The 19,319-nt window shown below is 40.9% G+C and overlaps 1 protein-coding gene across 1 annotated transcript in view; it reads left to right on the plus strand.

Annotated features, from left to right (window-relative positions):
• Positions 1–7,780, plus strand: part of LOC111964574 (voltage-dependent calcium channel gamma-4 subunit-like) — a 29,000-nt gene extending 21,220 nt beyond the window's left edge. The window contains exons 2-4 of the mRNA XM_023988455.2: positions 3,747–3,830; positions 4,684–4,824; positions 5,529–7,780. Of these exons, the coding sequence (XP_023844223.1) occupies positions 3,747–3,830; positions 4,684–4,824; positions 5,529–6,064 (761 nt within the window). The 3' untranslated portion in view covers positions 6,065–7,780. The remainder of the gene's footprint in view (positions 1–3,746; positions 3,831–4,683; positions 4,825–5,528) is intronic.
• Positions 7,781–19,319: the final 11,539 nt, after the last annotated feature.

Raw genomic sequence — 19,319 nt, forward strand, 5'->3', positions numbered from 1 at the left:
ATTTCCCACTTCCTGGTTGGATTCTTTTCTCAGGTTTTTGCCTACCATATGAGTTCTGTTATACTCACAGACATCATTCAAACAGTTTTAGAAACTTCAGAGTGTTTTCTATCCAAATATACTAATAATATGCATATCTTAGCCTCTGAGCCCGAGTAGCAGGCAGTTTACTCTGGGCACCTTTTCATCCAAGCTACTCAATACTGCCACTCAGCCATAAGAAGTTAAGGGCTTCTAAGTAAGCATTTCATAGTAAGGTCTACACCTGTTGTATTCGGCGCATGTGACAAAGTTTTAAGTTCCAGGCATTTTTTGCAGTCCCACAAAAAAACGCAACAAAGAGCCTATGTAAAGCCCTTACTCTGTCACTCAGGTGTCTACCTGCCAGCTGAACATTTCTGCCAATGTGTGTGCGCATGTGTAGGCTACCTGCCCCTCCCCCTCCAAAGCTACTGTATCCTACTGACGTTACAAGCGGGATTCAGAAATTAGAGTGAAGTTATTTATTTAAATATAACTTTTTCAATGCTAGTTAAGGATACTATAGTTATCACGTTTCACATTGGATTTATTAACTACAAAAAGATAAGACGTGTTTTTAATTCTTGTGCCGCACTGCACACACAGCTTGCTAGCTAGCTCGCTTGCTCTGGTTCAACGTTTAGCCAACTCTCTGAAGTTCAAAGACATTCAAAGTTCCTCCATAGAAGCCGCTCCTCTGAATGTATAATTATGTAGGCCTAATTCAGATAATGCATGTCAAGCCTCCTCCAACCTCTCTCGCTCTTTCCCAATACGCAAAATTTCAGTTGTAATCTCAAGCCCTACAGTTGTCTGTCCATCGCACATGTAAACAACTATAGATTGCCCACTCCATTGCAAGCTGCTCTATCCTCACTGATTGGTGAATTAATTTAATGTTGAGCTAAATGTAAACATTTCAGAGGTTTAAAAAGGAACAATATAAACCATAACTTTTTGGGGGTTAGAACCGGTTCAGAACTTTATTTTGCAGGTTGGAACAGTGTAACGGAACGAAAAAAATATGGTTCTGTTCAGAACTAAATGATTGGGAAAAAAATTGGTTTCAACCCCTGCCTGTGAGCAATCACTCTTTCTTAACCCTGTTGGCACTTAAAATCGCCTGGCCGCTGCTGCCCCTAGTGGTGGGATGTGTATATTGAAAATGGACTGTCTGTCTAACTGTGGTACACCCTAACCACAAGAATACAAAATGTCCCTTGCAGATTTGACAATAATTTTAAATAAATGAATAATTCACAGGTTAAATTGTTTGTTTTGTATGAAAATCAGTGGGGTAACAAAATAATCAGCATTCTAATTGGCATCTCTTCTTTGGCAATCAATTTGTATTGTCATTTTTAATTATGACAATTAAGCAACCCCAATGTATAGCAAAACTGCAATCTCTAAGACTTAGTGAGTGCCTTTACAGCTCAACACAGAAGTGCATTGAGTGTTGGGAACCATTTTAGCTTCACTTCCACTGTGACATGGCATGAGGCATAATATATTTTTCTAATGAGCAGACATTGTTCATGTACAACCATTGTTGGATTAGTATAGTGTTGTTGTGTAGTGTTGTCTCAACTTACCTGCAACTCCCCCTATGAACATTCTTTCTCCTGTTGCTCCCCTGCATGTTGGAGCTCAAAGCATAAGATTTTCACTGTGCCCTGCAATCGCACCTGCAACTCTGTACATGTGACTATTAAACAATCTGAATCAATGCTGAATTGGAGTTATATATATATATATTAGTACCAGTCAAAAGTTTGGACACACCAACTCATTCAAGGGCTTTTCTTAATTTTTTACTATTTTCTACATTGTAGAATAATAGTGAAGACATGAAACAACACATATGTAATCATGTTGTAACCACAAAAGTGTTAATAAATCAAAATATATTTTATATTCTTCAAAGTAGCCACCCTTTGCCTTGATAACAGCACTGCACACTCTTGACATTCTCTCAACCAGCTTCACCTGGAATGCTTTTCCAACAGTCTTGAAAGAGTTCCCACATATACGGAGCACTTGTTGGCTGCTTTTCTTTCACTCTGCAGTCCGACTCATCCCAAACCATCTCAATTTGGTTGAGGTCGGGGGATTGTGGAGGCCAGGTCATCTGATGCAGCACTCCATCACTCTCCTTCTTGGTCAAATATCCCTTACACAGCCTGGAGGTGTGTTTGGGGTCATTGTTCTGTTGAAAAACAAATTATAGTCCCGTTAAGCGCAAACCAGATGGGGTGGCGTATCGCTGCAGAATGCTGTGGTAACGATGCTGGTTAAGTGTGCCTTGAATTCTAAATAAATCTCTGACAGTGTCACCAGCAAAGCACCATCACACCTCTTCCTCCATGCTTCACGGTGGGAACCACACATGCGGAGATCATCTGTTCATCTACGTTGCGTCTCACAAAGACACGGGCGGTTGGAACCAAAAATCTCAAATTTGGACTCATCAGACCAAAGGACAGATTTCCACCAGTCTAATGTCCATTGCTTGGGTTTCTTGGCCCAAGCAAGTCTCTCCTCCTTATTGGTGTCCTTTAGTAGGGGTTTCTTTGCAGCAATTCGACCATGAAGGCCTGATTCACGCAGTCTCCTCTGAACAGTTGATGTTGATGTCTGTTACTTGAACTCTGAAGCATTTCTTTGAGTCTGGTAATTCTAATGAACTTATCCTCTGCAGCAGAGGTAACTCTGGGTCTTAATTTTCTGTGGCTGTCCTCATGAGCCAGTTTCATCATAGCGTTTGATGGTTTTTGCGACTGCACTTGAAGAAACTTTTAAAGTTCTTAAAATGTTCTACATTGACTGACCTTCATGTCTTAATAATGATGGACTGTCATTTCTCTTTGCTTATTTCAAATCAAATTTATTTTATTTTTCAAATTTATTTATATAGCCCTTTGTACATCAGCTGATATCTCGAAGTGCTGTACAGAAACCCAGCCTAAAACCCCAAACAGCAAGCAATGCAGGTGTAGAAGCACGGCGGCTAGGAAAAACTCCCTAGAAAGGCCAAAACCTAGGAAGAAACCTAGAGAGGAACCAGGCTATGAGGGGTGGCCAGTCCTCTTCTGGCTGTGCCAGGTGGAGATTATAACAGAACATGGCCAAGATGTTCAAATGTTCATAAATGACCAGCATGGTCAAATAATAATAATCACAGTAGTTGTCGAGGGTGCAGCAAGTCAGCACCTCAGGAGTAAATGTCTTGCCATAATATGGACTTGGTCTTTTACCAAATAGGGCTATCTTCTGTATACCACCCCTACCTTGTCACAACACAACTGATTGGCTCAAACGCATTAAGAAGGAAAGAAATTCCTTTTAACAAGGCACACCTGTTAAATGAAATGCATTCCAGGTGACAACCTCATGAAGCTGGATGAGAGAATGCAAAGGCTGACTACTTTGAAAAGTCTCAAATCTCAAATATATTTTGATTTGTTTATCACTTTTTTGGTTACTACAGGATTCCATATGTGTTATTTCATAGTTTTAATGTCTTCACTATTATAGTAAAAATAAAGAATAACCCTTGAATGAGTAGGTGTGTCCAAGCTTTTGACTGGTACTGTATAAAAACCATTAGCCATGTTTCAAATGTCCACTAACCTGCACGAGCTGGAATCAACGTCTCGAACCCTTCTCTGTGAAGTGTGCACTCTTTTCTAACAAGACTTTCTGTGGTTCTTTGGACTCCACAGGGATCAACAAAGGAAGCTGTCTTCGGATCAATCACTTCCCAGAAGATAACAACTATGACACAGACAGCTCAGAATACATCTTACGTAAGTGCTTGTCTCCCGCCACCACATCCTGATGTCTTTTCATCCTTTATCATCGTGTGTAAAAGCACAATGCCCATAGATACTCAATGGTTGCCCATAGATACTCAATGGTTGCCCATAGATACTCAATGGTTGCCCATAGATACTCAATGGTAGTCAGTGGACAAGGTGTGCTTTATCTGTCAATACTCCCTTGGCCCTGGTCCATAACAGCATGATGTCATGGCAGTAATTGGAGCTATGGAGAGAGAGAGACCAATGGCGTAAGTGCTGGGTTTATATAGAGCCGTCAGTGGTGGAAAAAAGTACCCAATTTCCATACTTGAGTAAAAGTAAAGTTACGTAAATAGAAAATGACTCAAGTTAAAGTCACCCAGTTAAAATACTACTTGAGTAAGTCTAAAAGTATTTGGTTTTAAATATACTGTACGTAAGTATCAAAAGTAAATAGAAATTTAACCGCTGCTAGCACTTGGCCTGCTGTGTGTTGGTAACCACCTTACAAAAATACATTTATAAAACAATGCGAAAAACTAAGAAAAAACGGCTCGTGTCATAGTTTTAACTGTATGTTAGTGATGATGCCAAAAATGTCTAGTCCTTTACATTTGGCTACATGCATGTAATGCAATAGCAGCCAACATGGGGCATTAACAATACTGTTAAAAGTACTAGCACACTTCTCTGTACATCCATAATGCAATAACAGCAGAAAATGTACAGAGATAGTGAGTTAGTGACGATGCTAGACATGCTAATGCTGAAACATGCTAATCATCCTAAACATACTAATGTTGTAGTCATGCTAACGTTGCAAACATACTAACCATCCTAACTGCTGTGTACTATACAGGTATAGTGCGGGCCTCCAGCCTCTTCCCCATCCTGAGCAACATCTTGTTGTTGCTGGGAGGACTGTGTGTCGGGGCTGGGAGGATCTACAGCAGTAGGAACAACATCCTGCTCAGCGCCGGCATCCTGTTTGTGGCTGCAGGTAGGTGACGTCACACAGCTATTAATAATATTGCAATGGCGGCGATTTCCTGCATATTTAGCATTGCCTTGGAGTAGAGATTACCCACTAATTTTACATATACTGTATGTACTTTTGAAATCACTAAGCTACTGTATGGGCAAGGCCCTACAAGCACCTCTCATTTCTTTTTAAAACTTTTTCTCTTTTTATTATTTTACCCCCCTTTTTCTCCCCAATTTCGTGGTATCCAATTGGTAGTAGTTACTGTCTTGTCTCATCGCTGCAACTCCCGTACGGACTCGGGAGAGGCGAAGGTCGAGAGTCATGCGTCCTCCGAAACACAACCCAACCAAGCCGCACTGCTTCTTGACACAGCGCACATCCAACCCGGAAGCCAGCCGCACCAATGTGTCGGAGGAAACACCGTACACCTAGCAACCTGGTCAGCATGCACTGCACCCGGCCCGCCACAGGAGTCGCTAGTGCGCGATGAGACAAGGATATCCCTGCCGGCCAAATCCTCCCTAACCCGGACGACGCTGGGCCAATTGTCCGCCGCCCCATGGACCTCCCGGTCGCGGTCGGCTGCGACAGAGTCTGGGCTCGAACCCAGAATCTCTGGTGGCGCAGCTAGCACTGCGATGCAGTGCCTTAGACCACTGCGCCACCCGGGAGGCCGTAGCACCTCTCATTTCTACCTCTTTCTTTATGTATCTCCTCAGGTCTAAGCAACATCATCGGCATCATCGTCTACATCTCCAGTAATGCCGGTGACCCCAGCGACAAGAAGGACGAGAACAATAAGGGCAGCTATGGATACGGCTGGTCTTTCTACTTCGGAGCTCTGTCCTTCATCGTGGCCGAGTCCGTCGGCGTTCTCGCTGTCAACATCTACATTGAGAAGAACAAGGAGACGCGGTGCCGGGCGAGGCGTGAGTTCATCAAAACCACCTCGCCCTACTCCCGTATCCCTAGTTACCGTTACCGGCGGCGACGTTCCAGTTCCCGCTCCACCGACCCGTCCCGAGAGACCTCACCCGTCGGGGTGAAGATGGGAGGGGGAGCAGGCGTAGGAAGTGGAGCAAGCTTTGGGATGCCCATGGGTGGGATCTCCATGTACGCCCTCAGCAGGGACACTATGAAAAGTGGGATAGCTGGGTACTGTAGTCCAGAGCGTGACTCAAGCTTCCTGCAGGTCCACAATTGCTTCCAGAAAGATCTGAAGGAGGGTGTGAACAGGAGAACGACTCCCGTGTGAGAGTTGGAATGCATCTCTGAACTTGGTAGGATACAGGAGACTTCACAAAACGGTAAAGGAAACAGCTGGACAGCACAAGATCCAGGATCATTGTTGCAACTACAATTCCTAGACCATCTTCCATGTTGAAAGGTCATAGTTCATATGATGGAGTGTGCTCTTTTCTTTGGTATAACAAATTGCTGTCTGTCTTCATTTGGATGTGGAGGAGAAATGGAACATTACCCAAGGTTTATTACGAAAACCTTTGGTAAAGCTAATATAAGTCCATTTAAAAAAAGACTACAGAAACCCAGACCTTTAGTAGCAATGCTTTTGTGATACATGATAGTGTTTTGCATACCCCTCAACAAATGGTAGTCATATCTTGTTGTTTTGATGTTGTCAAGTGATAAAACTCACTTGAGGGGTTTTGCCATTGTAACTGGTGCTATACACTTTCAACACACTTTAAATATTCTGATTAAGGGTAGGAGAACCCTTTTTTGGTTCCAGGTAGAACCCTTATTTGGTTCCGGGTAGAACTCTTTTGGACAGGATTCCAAACTGAATAAAAATATGAACATAAAAGATCCCAGAAATGTTCCAAGTGCACAAAAAGCTTATTTCTCTAAAATGTTGTGCACAAATTTGACATCCCAGTTAGTGAACATTTCTCCTTTGCCAAGATAATCCATCCTCCTGACAGGTGTGGCACATCAAGAAGCTGATTAAACAGCATGCTCATTACACAGGTGCACCTTGTGCTGGACACAATAAAAGGCCACTCTAAAATGTGCAGTTTGTCAAACAACACAATGCCACAGATGTCTCAAGTTTTGAGGAAGTGTGCAATTGGCATGTGGACTGCAGGAATGTCCCCCAGAGCTGTTGCCAGAGGATTTAATGTTAATTTCTCTACCATAAGCCACCTCCAACGTTTTAGAGAATTTGGCAGTACGTCCAACTGGCCTCATAACTGCAGACCATGTCAGTCCATGACCTCCACATCCGGCTTCTTCACCTGCGGGATCATCTGAGACCAGCCACCTGGACAGCTGATGAAATTGAGGAGTATTTCTGTCTGTAATAAAGCCCTTTTGTGGGGTAAAACTAATTCTAATTGGCTGGGCCTGGCTCCCCAGTGGTTGGGCCTATTCCCTCCCAGGCCAACCCATGCCTGTGCCCCAGTGATGTAAAATCCATAGAATAGGGTCTAATGAATTTATTTCAATTAGCTGATTTCCTTATATGAACTGTAACTCAGTAAAATCGTAAATTGTTGCGTTTTATATTTTTGTTCAGTATACATTAAACCCAAAAAGGTTCTACCTGGAACTAAAAAGGGTTATTTAAAGGGTTCCCATATGGGGACAGCTGAAGAACCCTTTTCGGTTCTAGATAGCAAATGTTCTTCTAAAACCTGGGGATTTTGGTAAACTTACTGGAATTTTGTGACTCTAATCCTTCCCTCCAACTGTCATGTGATACTCATCTATCTATCCTCTGTGGTCTTTGTATTGGAGGGAACTGGTGTACCTGTATGCTACGTATGTTTGTACTATTATCTGACCCACTGCCATACTCTTCCTATTAGTAATTATTAAAATACTAACCCTTTTGTAGATTGAAAATAAGTAAGGGGATGTATGGAAATACTGAACTCCTTTTCATGAATAACATTCCAATCAATATAAATAGTAGATTTATTTCAATCAAATGTACATTGTCTTTATTGAGTGTTAGTTTAATTTCAATTTTGCTCAGGGAAGATGTGTTGGTATTGACTCATTTACACCCTTATGAAGTATTACCTATTAGGTATATTACATAAAAGCATTTATGTTATATCTTATCTAATGCCATAAAGGCTGTCATCAGTGTCCACAAATAGAGCTGAGATCACACTGTAGGCTGTGTCTTGTTGTTTATGAATCTACATATTAATCATGTACTTCTGTGGAGGACTGTGTGTATGGCAAGTTCCATGTAGAAGTTGCCCATAGGAACAGATCTAGCATCAAAATCCTGACCTTAACCATGAGGGGATAAAACTCTAAACTTACCTTGGATCAGCATCTTGAGAAAATGTCATTCCCTTATGTGTTGGAAAACTAAAGCCTTGTTCACATTGGCAGTTTGAAGTGACTCAAACCCCCCCCCCCCCCAAAAAAAAATGTGCATCCCCTACTTGAATATGTTATTTTCTGAACAGCCCAAAAGCACATGGAATTGGATAGTTCAAGCCACATTTCTAACCACCTCTGTAGGGGGTTTGAAGTCAGATAGAAATCTGATTCCTGGCCATGCGACTTGTGTCTGAACGGTCAAATCTGATTTATTTGCCCTCAAGTGGGTTTTAGACTGTTATTTGGAATATCTTGCTTCTTGCTAGCTACTCTGTTGACAGTTTGACAAGAACATGTGGTGGCCAACTAGCTAGTTAACTGTTTACAAACAAATGAGTGAATGTGCTAGAGAGCTAAACCGCTAGCTATCTAGCTAGTTGACTGCTGTGGCTAGCGAAAAAGGACTCGTTTTGAAAGTTGGATCCTGTTCTTACACTATGATTTTGAACATGCAAAGCAACTGGGAAACATCCATGGCTGGCATTGTTGTCACTTTAACTTGCTACATAACTTCTGAGTGATCGGAAGTAGGAGCACCACCGCCAATCAGCCTACACCACTGCACACACACCCATTGTTACTATGACAACTAGCATAGCCATGTCAGCAAATTACTTCTGTCTGAACACACACACATCTGATTTGGTAACTTGCTGTTTGGACCGTCAATATTCTAAAACGGATTTGATCATTAAGGCTTGCAGTGTGAACAAGGCTTAAAAAGGCCCCTATTCAGAGTCAACTTCCTTTACGCCACATTGTTCATGGTGTTCAGTTCCCCCTCACATTGAGCTAATGAGGCAGGCTTGATAGGCCTGTAATGCTCCATTCTGTGGCAGCACGAAAGGCATTAAGACATTACGAGCATCCACAGGGTGCGAATGAAGGGAATCAACATCAAGTCACTCCAAGCGTGAGTCTACTAACAGACTCCAATATCTCTCCTCCCCAACTGGAGACTTTATAAGGGAATTGGGTAATACGCCTATTACATCACCGGAGTTCATTTAGAGTTCACCTGACTCATTCCTTCATTGGATCCTTGTGTTAGATTCAAATCAAAGTTTATTTGTCACGTGCGCTGAGTACAACAGGTTTAGACCTTACAGTGAAACGCTTACTTACAGGCTCTAACCAATAGTGCAAAAAAGGTATTAGGTGAACAATAGTTAGGTAAAGAAATAAAACAGTAAAAATACAGGCTATATACAGTAGCAAGGCTATAAAAGTAGCGAGGCTACATACAGACACCTGTTAGTCAGGCTGATTTGAGGTAGTGTGTACATGTAGATATGGTTAAAGTGACTATGAATATATGATGAACAGAGTAGCAGTAGCGTAAAAGAGAGGGTGGCGGGTGGTGGGTGGGACACAATGCAGATAGCCCGGTTAGCCAATGTGCGGGAGCACTGGTTGGTCGGCCCAATTGAGGTAGCATGTACATGAATGTATAGTTAAAGTGACTATGCATATATGATAAACAGAGTGTAGCAGCATCGTAAAAAGAGAGGTTGGGGGGGCCACACAATGCAAATAGTCCGGGTGGCCATTTGATTACCTGTTCAGGAGTCTTATGGCTTGGGGCTAAAAACTGTTGAGAAGCCTTTTTGTCCTAGACTTGGCACTCCGGTACCGCTTGCCATGCGGTAGTAGAGAGAACAGTCCATGACTGGGGTGGCTGGGGTCTTTGACTATTTTTAGGGCCTTCCTTTGACACCGCCTGGTGTAGAGGTCCTGGATGGCAGGCAGCTTAGCCCCAGTGATGTACTGGGACGTACGCACTACCCTCTGTAGTGCCTTGCGGTCAGAGGCCGAGCAGTTGCCATGTCAGGCAGTGATGCAACCAGTCAGGATGCTCTCGATGTTGCAGCTGTAGAACCTTTTGAGGATCTCAGGACCCATGCCAAACCTTTTTAGTTTCCTTTTAGTAGGCTTTGTCGTGCTCTCTTCACGACTGTCTTGGTGTGTTTGGACAATTCTAGTTTGTTGTTGATGTGGACACCAAAGAACTTGAAGCTCTCAACCTGCTCGACTACAGCCCCGTCGATGAGAATGGGGGCGTGCTCGGTCCTCCTTTTCCTGTAGTCCACAATAATCTCTTAGTCTTGGTTACGTTGAGGGATAGGTTGTTATTCTGGCACCACCCGGCCAGGTCTCTGACTTCCTCCCTATAGGCTGTCTCGTCGTTGTCACGGTTGTTCTTCTGGTGTTTATTTTTAGTGGCCATTTTGATTTATTTCATTAGGTGATTATTGGTGACTCTGTCGTTTCAGGTGACTATGCGTGTTTAAATCACCAGGGTTGGTTGCATGGTTCTGCTGCTTCCTTTGCTAGTTGTTACCCATGACTTGTGGAGACAGAATATGATGCCTTTGTTATGCAATAATGGTCCACTGAACATACATCCTGTTCTGTTCATCAGCCATGAATTTGAACAATTCTCTCCCCTCACCACCGATAGTTTCATCCATGATAAAACTAAGCTTGTTCTCCAGTGTGCGCCAGTGATTTTCTTCCCCCTCTAATAGAGACAGAAATAACAGGATTTTGTGTTCCACTTGGCCAATGACTTAGCAGTTAGCTAGCTACTGTGTGACAGTACCTCTGCACTATGTTGAACGATTGGTCTGGGTCTGTCTCATAGCAATTGAGGATAAGATGACCGACAAAACAGTGAACGGCAGTCCTCTTAGGAACACATTTAATCATCAACCTTTTCCATGTTAGTTTTTAATTTGAACTTCACATTGATAGACAGCTTTATTAAATTTTTTATCATGAACTTTCAATCATTATTTACTTTAACCTCTTTATTTTAACCTTGGTCCATGGCTATCACCATAACATGCTTTGCACTGTATATTTTTAGTTTATTTCTTAACAGCTTCCCGCTAATGATTTTGGTATACTTCAAGAAGAGAGTCCTTCCCAACGATGTAGAGTAAAAAAAATATATAAAAAAATAAAAATACTGTAAATAAAAATAGTAACAAGATACACAATAATTAAGCTATATACAGGGAGTACCAATACCATATCACTGTGCAGGGGTATGAGGTATTTGAGGTAGATACACTATACAATGCATTCGGAAAGTAATCAGACACGTTGACTTTTTCCACATTTTGTTACGTTACAGCCTTATTCTAAAATTATTGAAATATTTATTTTCTCATCAATCTACACACAATACCCAATATGGACAAAGCGAAAACCGGTTTTTAGATATATTTGCAAATTTTATGAAAAATCAAAAACAAATACCTTATTTGCATACATACTCAGACCCTTTTGCTATAGTATAAGACTCGAAATTGAGCTCTGGTGCATGTTTCCATTGATTATCCTTGATGTTTCTACAACTTGATTGGAGTCCACCTGTGGTATATTCAATTGATTGGACATGATTGGAAAGGCACACACCTTTCTATATAAGGTCCCACAGTTGACAGTGCAAAAACCAAGCCATGAGGTCAAAGGATTTGTCCGTGGAGCTCCGAGACAGGATTGTGTCGAGGCACAGATCTGGGGAAGGGTACCAAAAAACATATGCAGCATTGAAGGTCCCCAAGAACACAGCGGCCTCCATTCTTAAATGGAAGAAGTTTGTAACCACCAAGACTCTTCCTAGAGCTGGCCGCCCGGCCAAACTGAGCAATCGGGGGGGAAGGGCCTTGGTCAGGGAGGTGACCAAGAACCCGATGGTCACTCTGACAGAGCTCCAGAGTTCCACTGTGGAGATGGAAGAACCTTCCAGTAGGACAACCATCTCTGCAGCCCTCCACCAAATCAGGCCTTTATGGTAGAGTGGCCAGACGGAAGCGCCTCCTCAGTAAAGGTCACATGACCGCCCGCTTGAAGTTCTCTGCTCTGATGAAACCAATGTTCAACTCTTTGGCCTGAATGCCAAGTGTCACTTCTGGAGGAAACCTGGCACCATCCCTACGGGGAAGCATGGTGGTGCCAGCATAATGCTGTGGGGATGTTTTTTAGCGGCAGGGACTGGGAGACTAGTCAGGATCGAGGGAAAGATGAACGTAGCAAAGAACAGAGATCCTTGATGAAAACCTGCTCCAGAGGTTCATCTTCCAACCTGACAATGACTAAGCACACAGCCAAGACAACGCAGACTCAATGTCCTTGAGTGGTCCAGCCAGAGGCCAGACTTGAACCCGATCGAACATCTCTGGAGAGACCTGAAAATAGCTGTGCAGCGACGCTCCCTATCCAACCTGACAGAGCTTGAGAGGATCTGCAGAGAAGAATGGGAGAAACTCCCCAAATACAGGTGTGCCAAGCTCGTAGCGTCATACCCAAGAAGACTCGAGGCTGTAATCACTGCCAAAGGTGCTTCAACAAAGTACTGAGTAAAGGTCTGAATACTTATGTAAATGTAATATTTATTTTTTGTAGATTGATGAGGAAAAAAACTATTTAATCCATTTTAGAATAAGGCTGTAACAAAATGTGGAAAAAGTCAAGGGGTCTGAATGCACTGTATATACACACAAAAGTATGTGGACACACCTTCAAATTAGTGGATTCGGCTATTTCAGCCACACCCGTTGCAGACAGGTGTATAAAATTGAGTACAAAGCCACGTAATCTCCATAGACAAAAGTATGTGTGCGTATGTAGTGTATGTGAATGGTTTTGTGTGAGTGTCAGTGTAGTGTGTGAGTATAGTGTTTATACTGTATAGTCTTGTGAGTGTGCAAAGCGTCAGCGCAGATAGAATGGGTAACCATTTTAATTAACTATTTAGCAGTCTTATGGCTATTTAGCAGTCTTCTGGATTGGGGGTAGACGCTGTCTCAGAGTTTGTTGGTCTGAGAATCAATGCTCTGGTACCGTTTGTTCACTCTGATACCGTCCGGCAGTCTATGGCTTGGGTGGCAGAAGTCATTGGCAATCTTTCGGAACTTCCTCTGACAGCCTGATATAGAGGTCCTGGATGGCAGGGAGTTCGGCCCCAGTGATGTACTGGGCCGTCCACACCACCTTCTGTAGCGCTTTTGCGGTCAAGGGCGGTGCCAAGACTCTTATCGCCGTCGGTGATTAGGCCTACCACCGTCGTGTCATCAGCAAACTTGATGGTGTTGAAGTCATATTTGGCCACGCAGTCGTGGGAGAACAGGCAGTAGTCGTGGTTGAACAGGGAGAAAAGAGTGTCCATCCGCTTGATGTTTTTCCTCTCTCAATGTAGGTATTGATGTCTGCCATCGTCTTGGTAACAGCCAGTGCTACTTTAATGTAATGTTATTCCGGGAAGATAATATTACAGGCCTTATCTTGGCTAATCTCTGAAAACTCTATTGGGGCACATGAAAGTAATTTTTTTTATTTAACCTTTAACTAGGCAAGTCAGTTAAGAACAAATTCTTATTTACAATGACGGCCTACCCCGGACGACGCTGGTGCCAATTGTGCGCCGGCCTATGGGACTCTCAATCACGGCTGGATGTGATACAGCTTGGATTCGAACCAGGGACTGTAGTGACACCTCTTGCACTGAGATGCCGTGCCTTAGACCGTTACGCCACTCGGGAGCGGTGTATGTGGTGATGCTGCCTTGGTAAACCATTTACACCAATTGTGTGTGTGTGTGTGTTTGTGCACGTGCATGTAAATGAGATACAGAATGAATGAGAGTAGCTCTATCATCTGCCAGGCTTTTTGTCTTTAAGGCTCATTCTTAGTGCAGGGACACACAACATCAATCCACTGAAATCTCTGTCAGGCCTCCCTCTAAAATATGTATTGTATATGATTCCAAGTGTCTGAACAAAAAAGTCATTTTCACTGTCTGAAACATTTTTATTTTATTTATTTTTTATTTATCCGTTATTTTACCAGGTAAGTTGACTGAGAACACGTTCTCATTTGCAGCAACGACCTGGGGAATAGTTACAGGGGAGAGGAGGGGGATGAATGAGCCAATTGTAAACTGGGGATTATTAGGTGACCGTGATGGTTGAAGCCAGATTGGGAATTTGGGAAACATGATTTTATTGAGTTGAGATCACCAAAGAGTTGTGCTCATCCAGATTTATAGTTCCAAGATATTATCTGAATACTCAAAAGAGATCAAACACAGAACTGGAGGGAAAAAAACACTGCCATCCCACTACATTTTTCCTTCTTAAAAGCTTGAATCCTCATTATCAAAATGGCAGACATTTCTCATAGTGGGAGTTCAAGCCCCTAGCGTTCTGTTCCTAATCAGAATGTAGAATACATCCATGTGTGAGGGTAAAACATGTTTATTCATCTAATTATGTTTGAGGACTGTATTGTTTCAGAAGGTGAAATATCAGACACTGTTCTACTGTAATTGATACCAAATCTGAAAGTGTGGTTGAACGCTTCCTTGCCCTCTCTTTTGTGTTTTGGTTTAGAAATTAACATACAAAGAAGTTTGCTGTACTAAAATGAAATCTCTCCTTTTCCTTCTCCCTTCTCCCTCAACTTTAAGAACAATGAAAAACAACTAAAAAAGTGGAGATTTGTAGATAGTATAATAAAAGGATCAGTTTCAGAGACTAGGAGAACAAGCCCAAAAAATATTTTTGGAGTCAATACTTCATACTGTAGTATGTGTCTGGTTTCAATGTGTTGAATACAACAATTGTTTCAATCATAACAATGCTTTTTGTGCTTCATGAAAAATACTAACATGAAGTCTTCAACAAAAAATTTGCTATAAATGTATTCTGTGAATTTAAATAGACTACATGGCCAAAAGTATGGGAACATGTTTTCAAATTTGCGGATTAGTCTCTATTTCAGCCACAGAAACATCGTAAACAAATCTGAACTGTTGCTGTTAAAACATATTTTTTATTTATTTTTTATTATTTTATTTAACTAGGCAAGTCAGTTAAGAACACATTCTTATTTACAATGACGGGGCCTGGGATTAAATATTTAAAAAATGAAATATGACAAAACACACATCACGACAAGAGAGACAACACTACATAAAGAGAGACCAAAGACGACAACATAGCAAGGCAACAAACACAGCATGGTGGCAACACAACATGACAACAACATGGTAGCAACACAACATGGCAGCAGCACAAAACATGGTACAAACATTATTGGGCACAGACAACAGCACAAAGGGCAAGAAGGTAGAGACAACAATACATCACGCAAAGCAGCCACAACTGTCAGTAAGACAGCGGCAGGGTGGGAATGACTGACTGGTGTTCTTTCTAAGTGTTAGCAATAGACTCCATCACAAACCAAGCAGAAAAATACATATTTAAATATACTTAAATCATACTTCATTAATATATTTAAGTATCTGTGATAAAGACGCTAAAGTATATTTAACATTTAATAAATATATTTTATATACATTTAATATTAACTTTATTAGTATTTACAGTTGAAGTCAGAAGTTTACATACACCTTAGCCAAATACATTTAAACTCAGTTTTTCACAATTCCTGACATTTAATCCTAGTAAAAATTCCCTGTTTTAGGTCAGTTAGGATCACCACTTTACATTAAGAATGTGAAATGTCAGAATAATAGTAAAGATATGTTTTTTTTTCAGCTTTTATTTCTTTCATCACATTCCCAGTGGGTCAGAAGTTTACATACACTCAATTATTATTTGATAGTATTACCTTTAAATTGTTTAACTTGGGTCAAATGTTTCGGGTAGCTTCCCACAATAAGTTGGGTGAATTTTGGCCCATTCCTCCTGACATAGCTGGAGTCAATTGTTCCCAAGGATGAACCAGACTTTTTCTGCAGTCTTGGCTGATTTCTTTTGATTTTCCCATGATGTCAAGCAAAGAGGCACTGAATTTGAAGGTAGGCCTTGAAAATTTCTGACCCACTGGAATTGTGATACAGTGAAATAATCTGTCTGTAAACAATTGTTGGAAAAATTACTTGTGTCATGCACAAAGTAGATGTCCTAACCGACTTGCCAAAACTATAGTTTGTTAACAAGAAATTTGTGGAGTAGTTGAAAAACGAGTTTTAATGACTCCAACCTAAGTGTATGTAAACTTCCGACATCAACTGTATGTATATTAAATGCATAAAATTATCTAAATTGGGACACTTTTTTTGTACTTATATTCTTAGTATATTAGATAAAGAGAACAACAAATATACTTTGAATACATCTTAAGTACATTTTATGTATATTTCTAATAAATTAGAAGTATACTAAAATTCAAATTCACTGTAAATGTTTGATGTAGTTGACCAAACAACGTCATTGTATTATTAGTATACTAGCATCATCAATGAAATGGTTTTTGAATTAGAATTCCTGTACTTTCTTTACAAATAAAGTGTATTTATGTTTTTCAAGTAAACTTTTACAAATAGACTTCTACTCATTAACCACATTGGCTATTGTAATTAGCCATGTAAAGGTTAACTTGATTGACCAAGGCATCTTTTCAGCCAATGTTACAACAGGCTACTTGCAAAGCACTTGTGGTGGGAGCAGCACTTTAGAAGTAAAATTGTTTAACTAGTAGCATTTCACACTTTAGTTGTTCTTATTACACTGATAAATTAACAATGAAAAACATTTGTAATGTGTAACGTGTAATTCAAAGTACAACATTATTAGATTGGAAAACATCAACAAATGTGAATAAGCTAAATAAAAGGAAAATCATCATATTATAAATCAACTTAAACTGCAGAAAATTATCCTGGGTAATGGTGGAAAAAAGTACTCAAATACCTGAATAAAGAGGCCTTAATAGAAAATGACTAAAGATAAGTCACCTAGTAAAATACTACAAGCCTTAAACGATCTAGTTTTAAATGTACTTAAGTACCGTGGTGGAAAAAGTACTAAATTGTCATACTTGAAAAGTAAAAATACTTCAAATTCCTTATATTAAGCGTATGTATGTATGTATGTATGTATGTATGTATGTATGTATGTATGTATGTATGTATGTACGTACGTACGTACGTACATACATGTTTTCCAATCTAATAATGTTGTACTTTGAATTACACGTTACACATTACAAATGTTTTTCATTGTTAATTTATCAGTGTAATAAGAACAACTAAAGTGTGAAATGCTACTAGTTAAACAATTTTACTTCTAAAGTGCTGTACGTACATATATATATGTGGGGAGAACAAGTATCTGATAACCTGCAAAATCGGCAGTGTTTCCTACTTACAAAGCATGTAGAGGTCGGTCATTTTTATCATAGGTACACTTCAACTGTGAGAGACGGAATCTAAAACAAAAATCCAGAAAATCACATTGTAAAAACGTACTGTAGTTTATTCCCATTAGTAGGCTACACCAGGACTAATCTCTTGGCACTAGTGGAGAGCGTCGGACAGATCCCCGGTGAGTGCGCATATTCACTGCATATTCACTGTCTTCATTGGGCGAGTCAGTGCCACTGGAAAGTTTAGGAAGATACTTTCCTCCTCCTGTCTAGATGGATGTCATGTTGTACAATGTGTCTCCCCTTTTCGTAGGCCCAGATTAGATTACAATAAATGTATTCTAGTTCGGGTTGAGCTGCTACCCCAAACATGAAACTCACGCGCCTCCTATGATGTGTATTTAATCATGTTTGTTTACTGTCGAACTTGGAAGGTCAGCTTGTTTTGTCAGCGGTGTTGTTGCATGCGGGTTTTAACTTGTGCTGCCTACTTGGCTTGTTTGACAAGGGGAATTTGTAGTGTTTCTTGGACACATTTATCACGTGTTGTGTGTTAAATGATGCAATTGCCCTAATTCTCACTTACTATGTCGGGATGATTTTTCTGGAAATTGTTTGCCCAGCTCCAGTCACTTTTACTCGTCCCCAGACACAGCAAAGGACAGACAGGGGCACACACTCCATCATTTGCAAACGCAGTATTTGTGTTTATTGAGTCCGCCAAATCAGCGGCAGTAGCGATGGCAACGTGTTATATTGATAGGTACGTGAATTGGACCATATTGCTTTCCTACCTGAGCATTTGAAATTAAACAAGTACTTTTTGTTTCAGGGAAAATATGGGAGTAAAAAGTAGGGGAGAGTGAGGTAAGTCACATGGATAAGTTGTCAAACTGTTCATACCTCCAACACTAGAGGTGCTATCTCAAAAACCAAATAGCTACTTTGTGTGACTACATGTTCAACTTCCTGTTCACATGTGGTCAAGGTCACTCTAATCTGAGGTGAGCACAAGTTTCTCATTGTTCCCCTTCAAAAGTAAAACAATGGCACTTTACATTTTATGCAATACAACTTTCTTTAGGTATAAATGTTCAAAATGATAATTTTGCACTGAGTAGAGGAGACAATAACATGCCTTTGGATACTTTAGCTGCAGTCCTATGTTGAGCTAACCTTGAGTTTTAGTCAACATTAGCACACATGTCAGTTTGGGGCAAGTTGTCTCAATGACCTTGGGTCAGGTCTTCACATGTGACAACTTGCTCCGGTATCCATAGGCACATAGCACATGCTCAAAAAACATTGTGATACTGTGTAATCAGCTCTGATAATAGTATTAAATGTTACTGTAAATGGATTAGTATATATAGGTATAGTTTAGAGCAGCAGACATATCCCTGGACTACACCAGACAGGCTCTGGCATGTGTGTGTGTGTGTGTCTACTAAAACATGACATGCCTACTGTATGAGACAGTATATCCACACACACTACTTCATACAGTGTCATGAATTTAGTGTGGTGTTATGATTTGCCTTGTGGCAACAAGGATAGTAGACAGGGAGGTGGGCGTAATACGCCTGTAATGAATATGTAATTGCAATGAGGAAATGTGTTTTTGAAGGAAGGAAGGAAGGAAGGAAGGAAGGAAGGAAGGAAGGAAGGAAGGAAGGAAGGATGGTTAGAAATGATAAAAGAAAGAAGGTACAGTACACCACCTAGCATGATGTTAAAGGCAGTGAGGCAGGTGAAGTTGCAGAACAAATCAATCAGGAGTACAGCTAAGGATTTTGACATAAATGACCGTACTCTGACTCGGTATTGTCAAAAGGTTACCAGAGAAGAAGTTGAAAGTCAGAGCCACTCCAACAACAGCGGGTGGCTATATAAAGCCACGGCAGGTTTTTTCACCTGATTTGGAGATGCAGCTTGTTCAGTATACTACTGGGTCAGCTGACATTTAT

This window comes from Salvelinus sp. IW2-2015, linkage group LG1, assembly GCF_002910315.2.
Source record: "Salvelinus sp. IW2-2015 linkage group LG1, ASM291031v2, whole genome shotgun sequence".
Taxonomy (NCBI): domain Eukaryota; kingdom Metazoa; phylum Chordata; class Actinopteri; order Salmoniformes; family Salmonidae; genus Salvelinus; species Salvelinus sp. IW2-2015.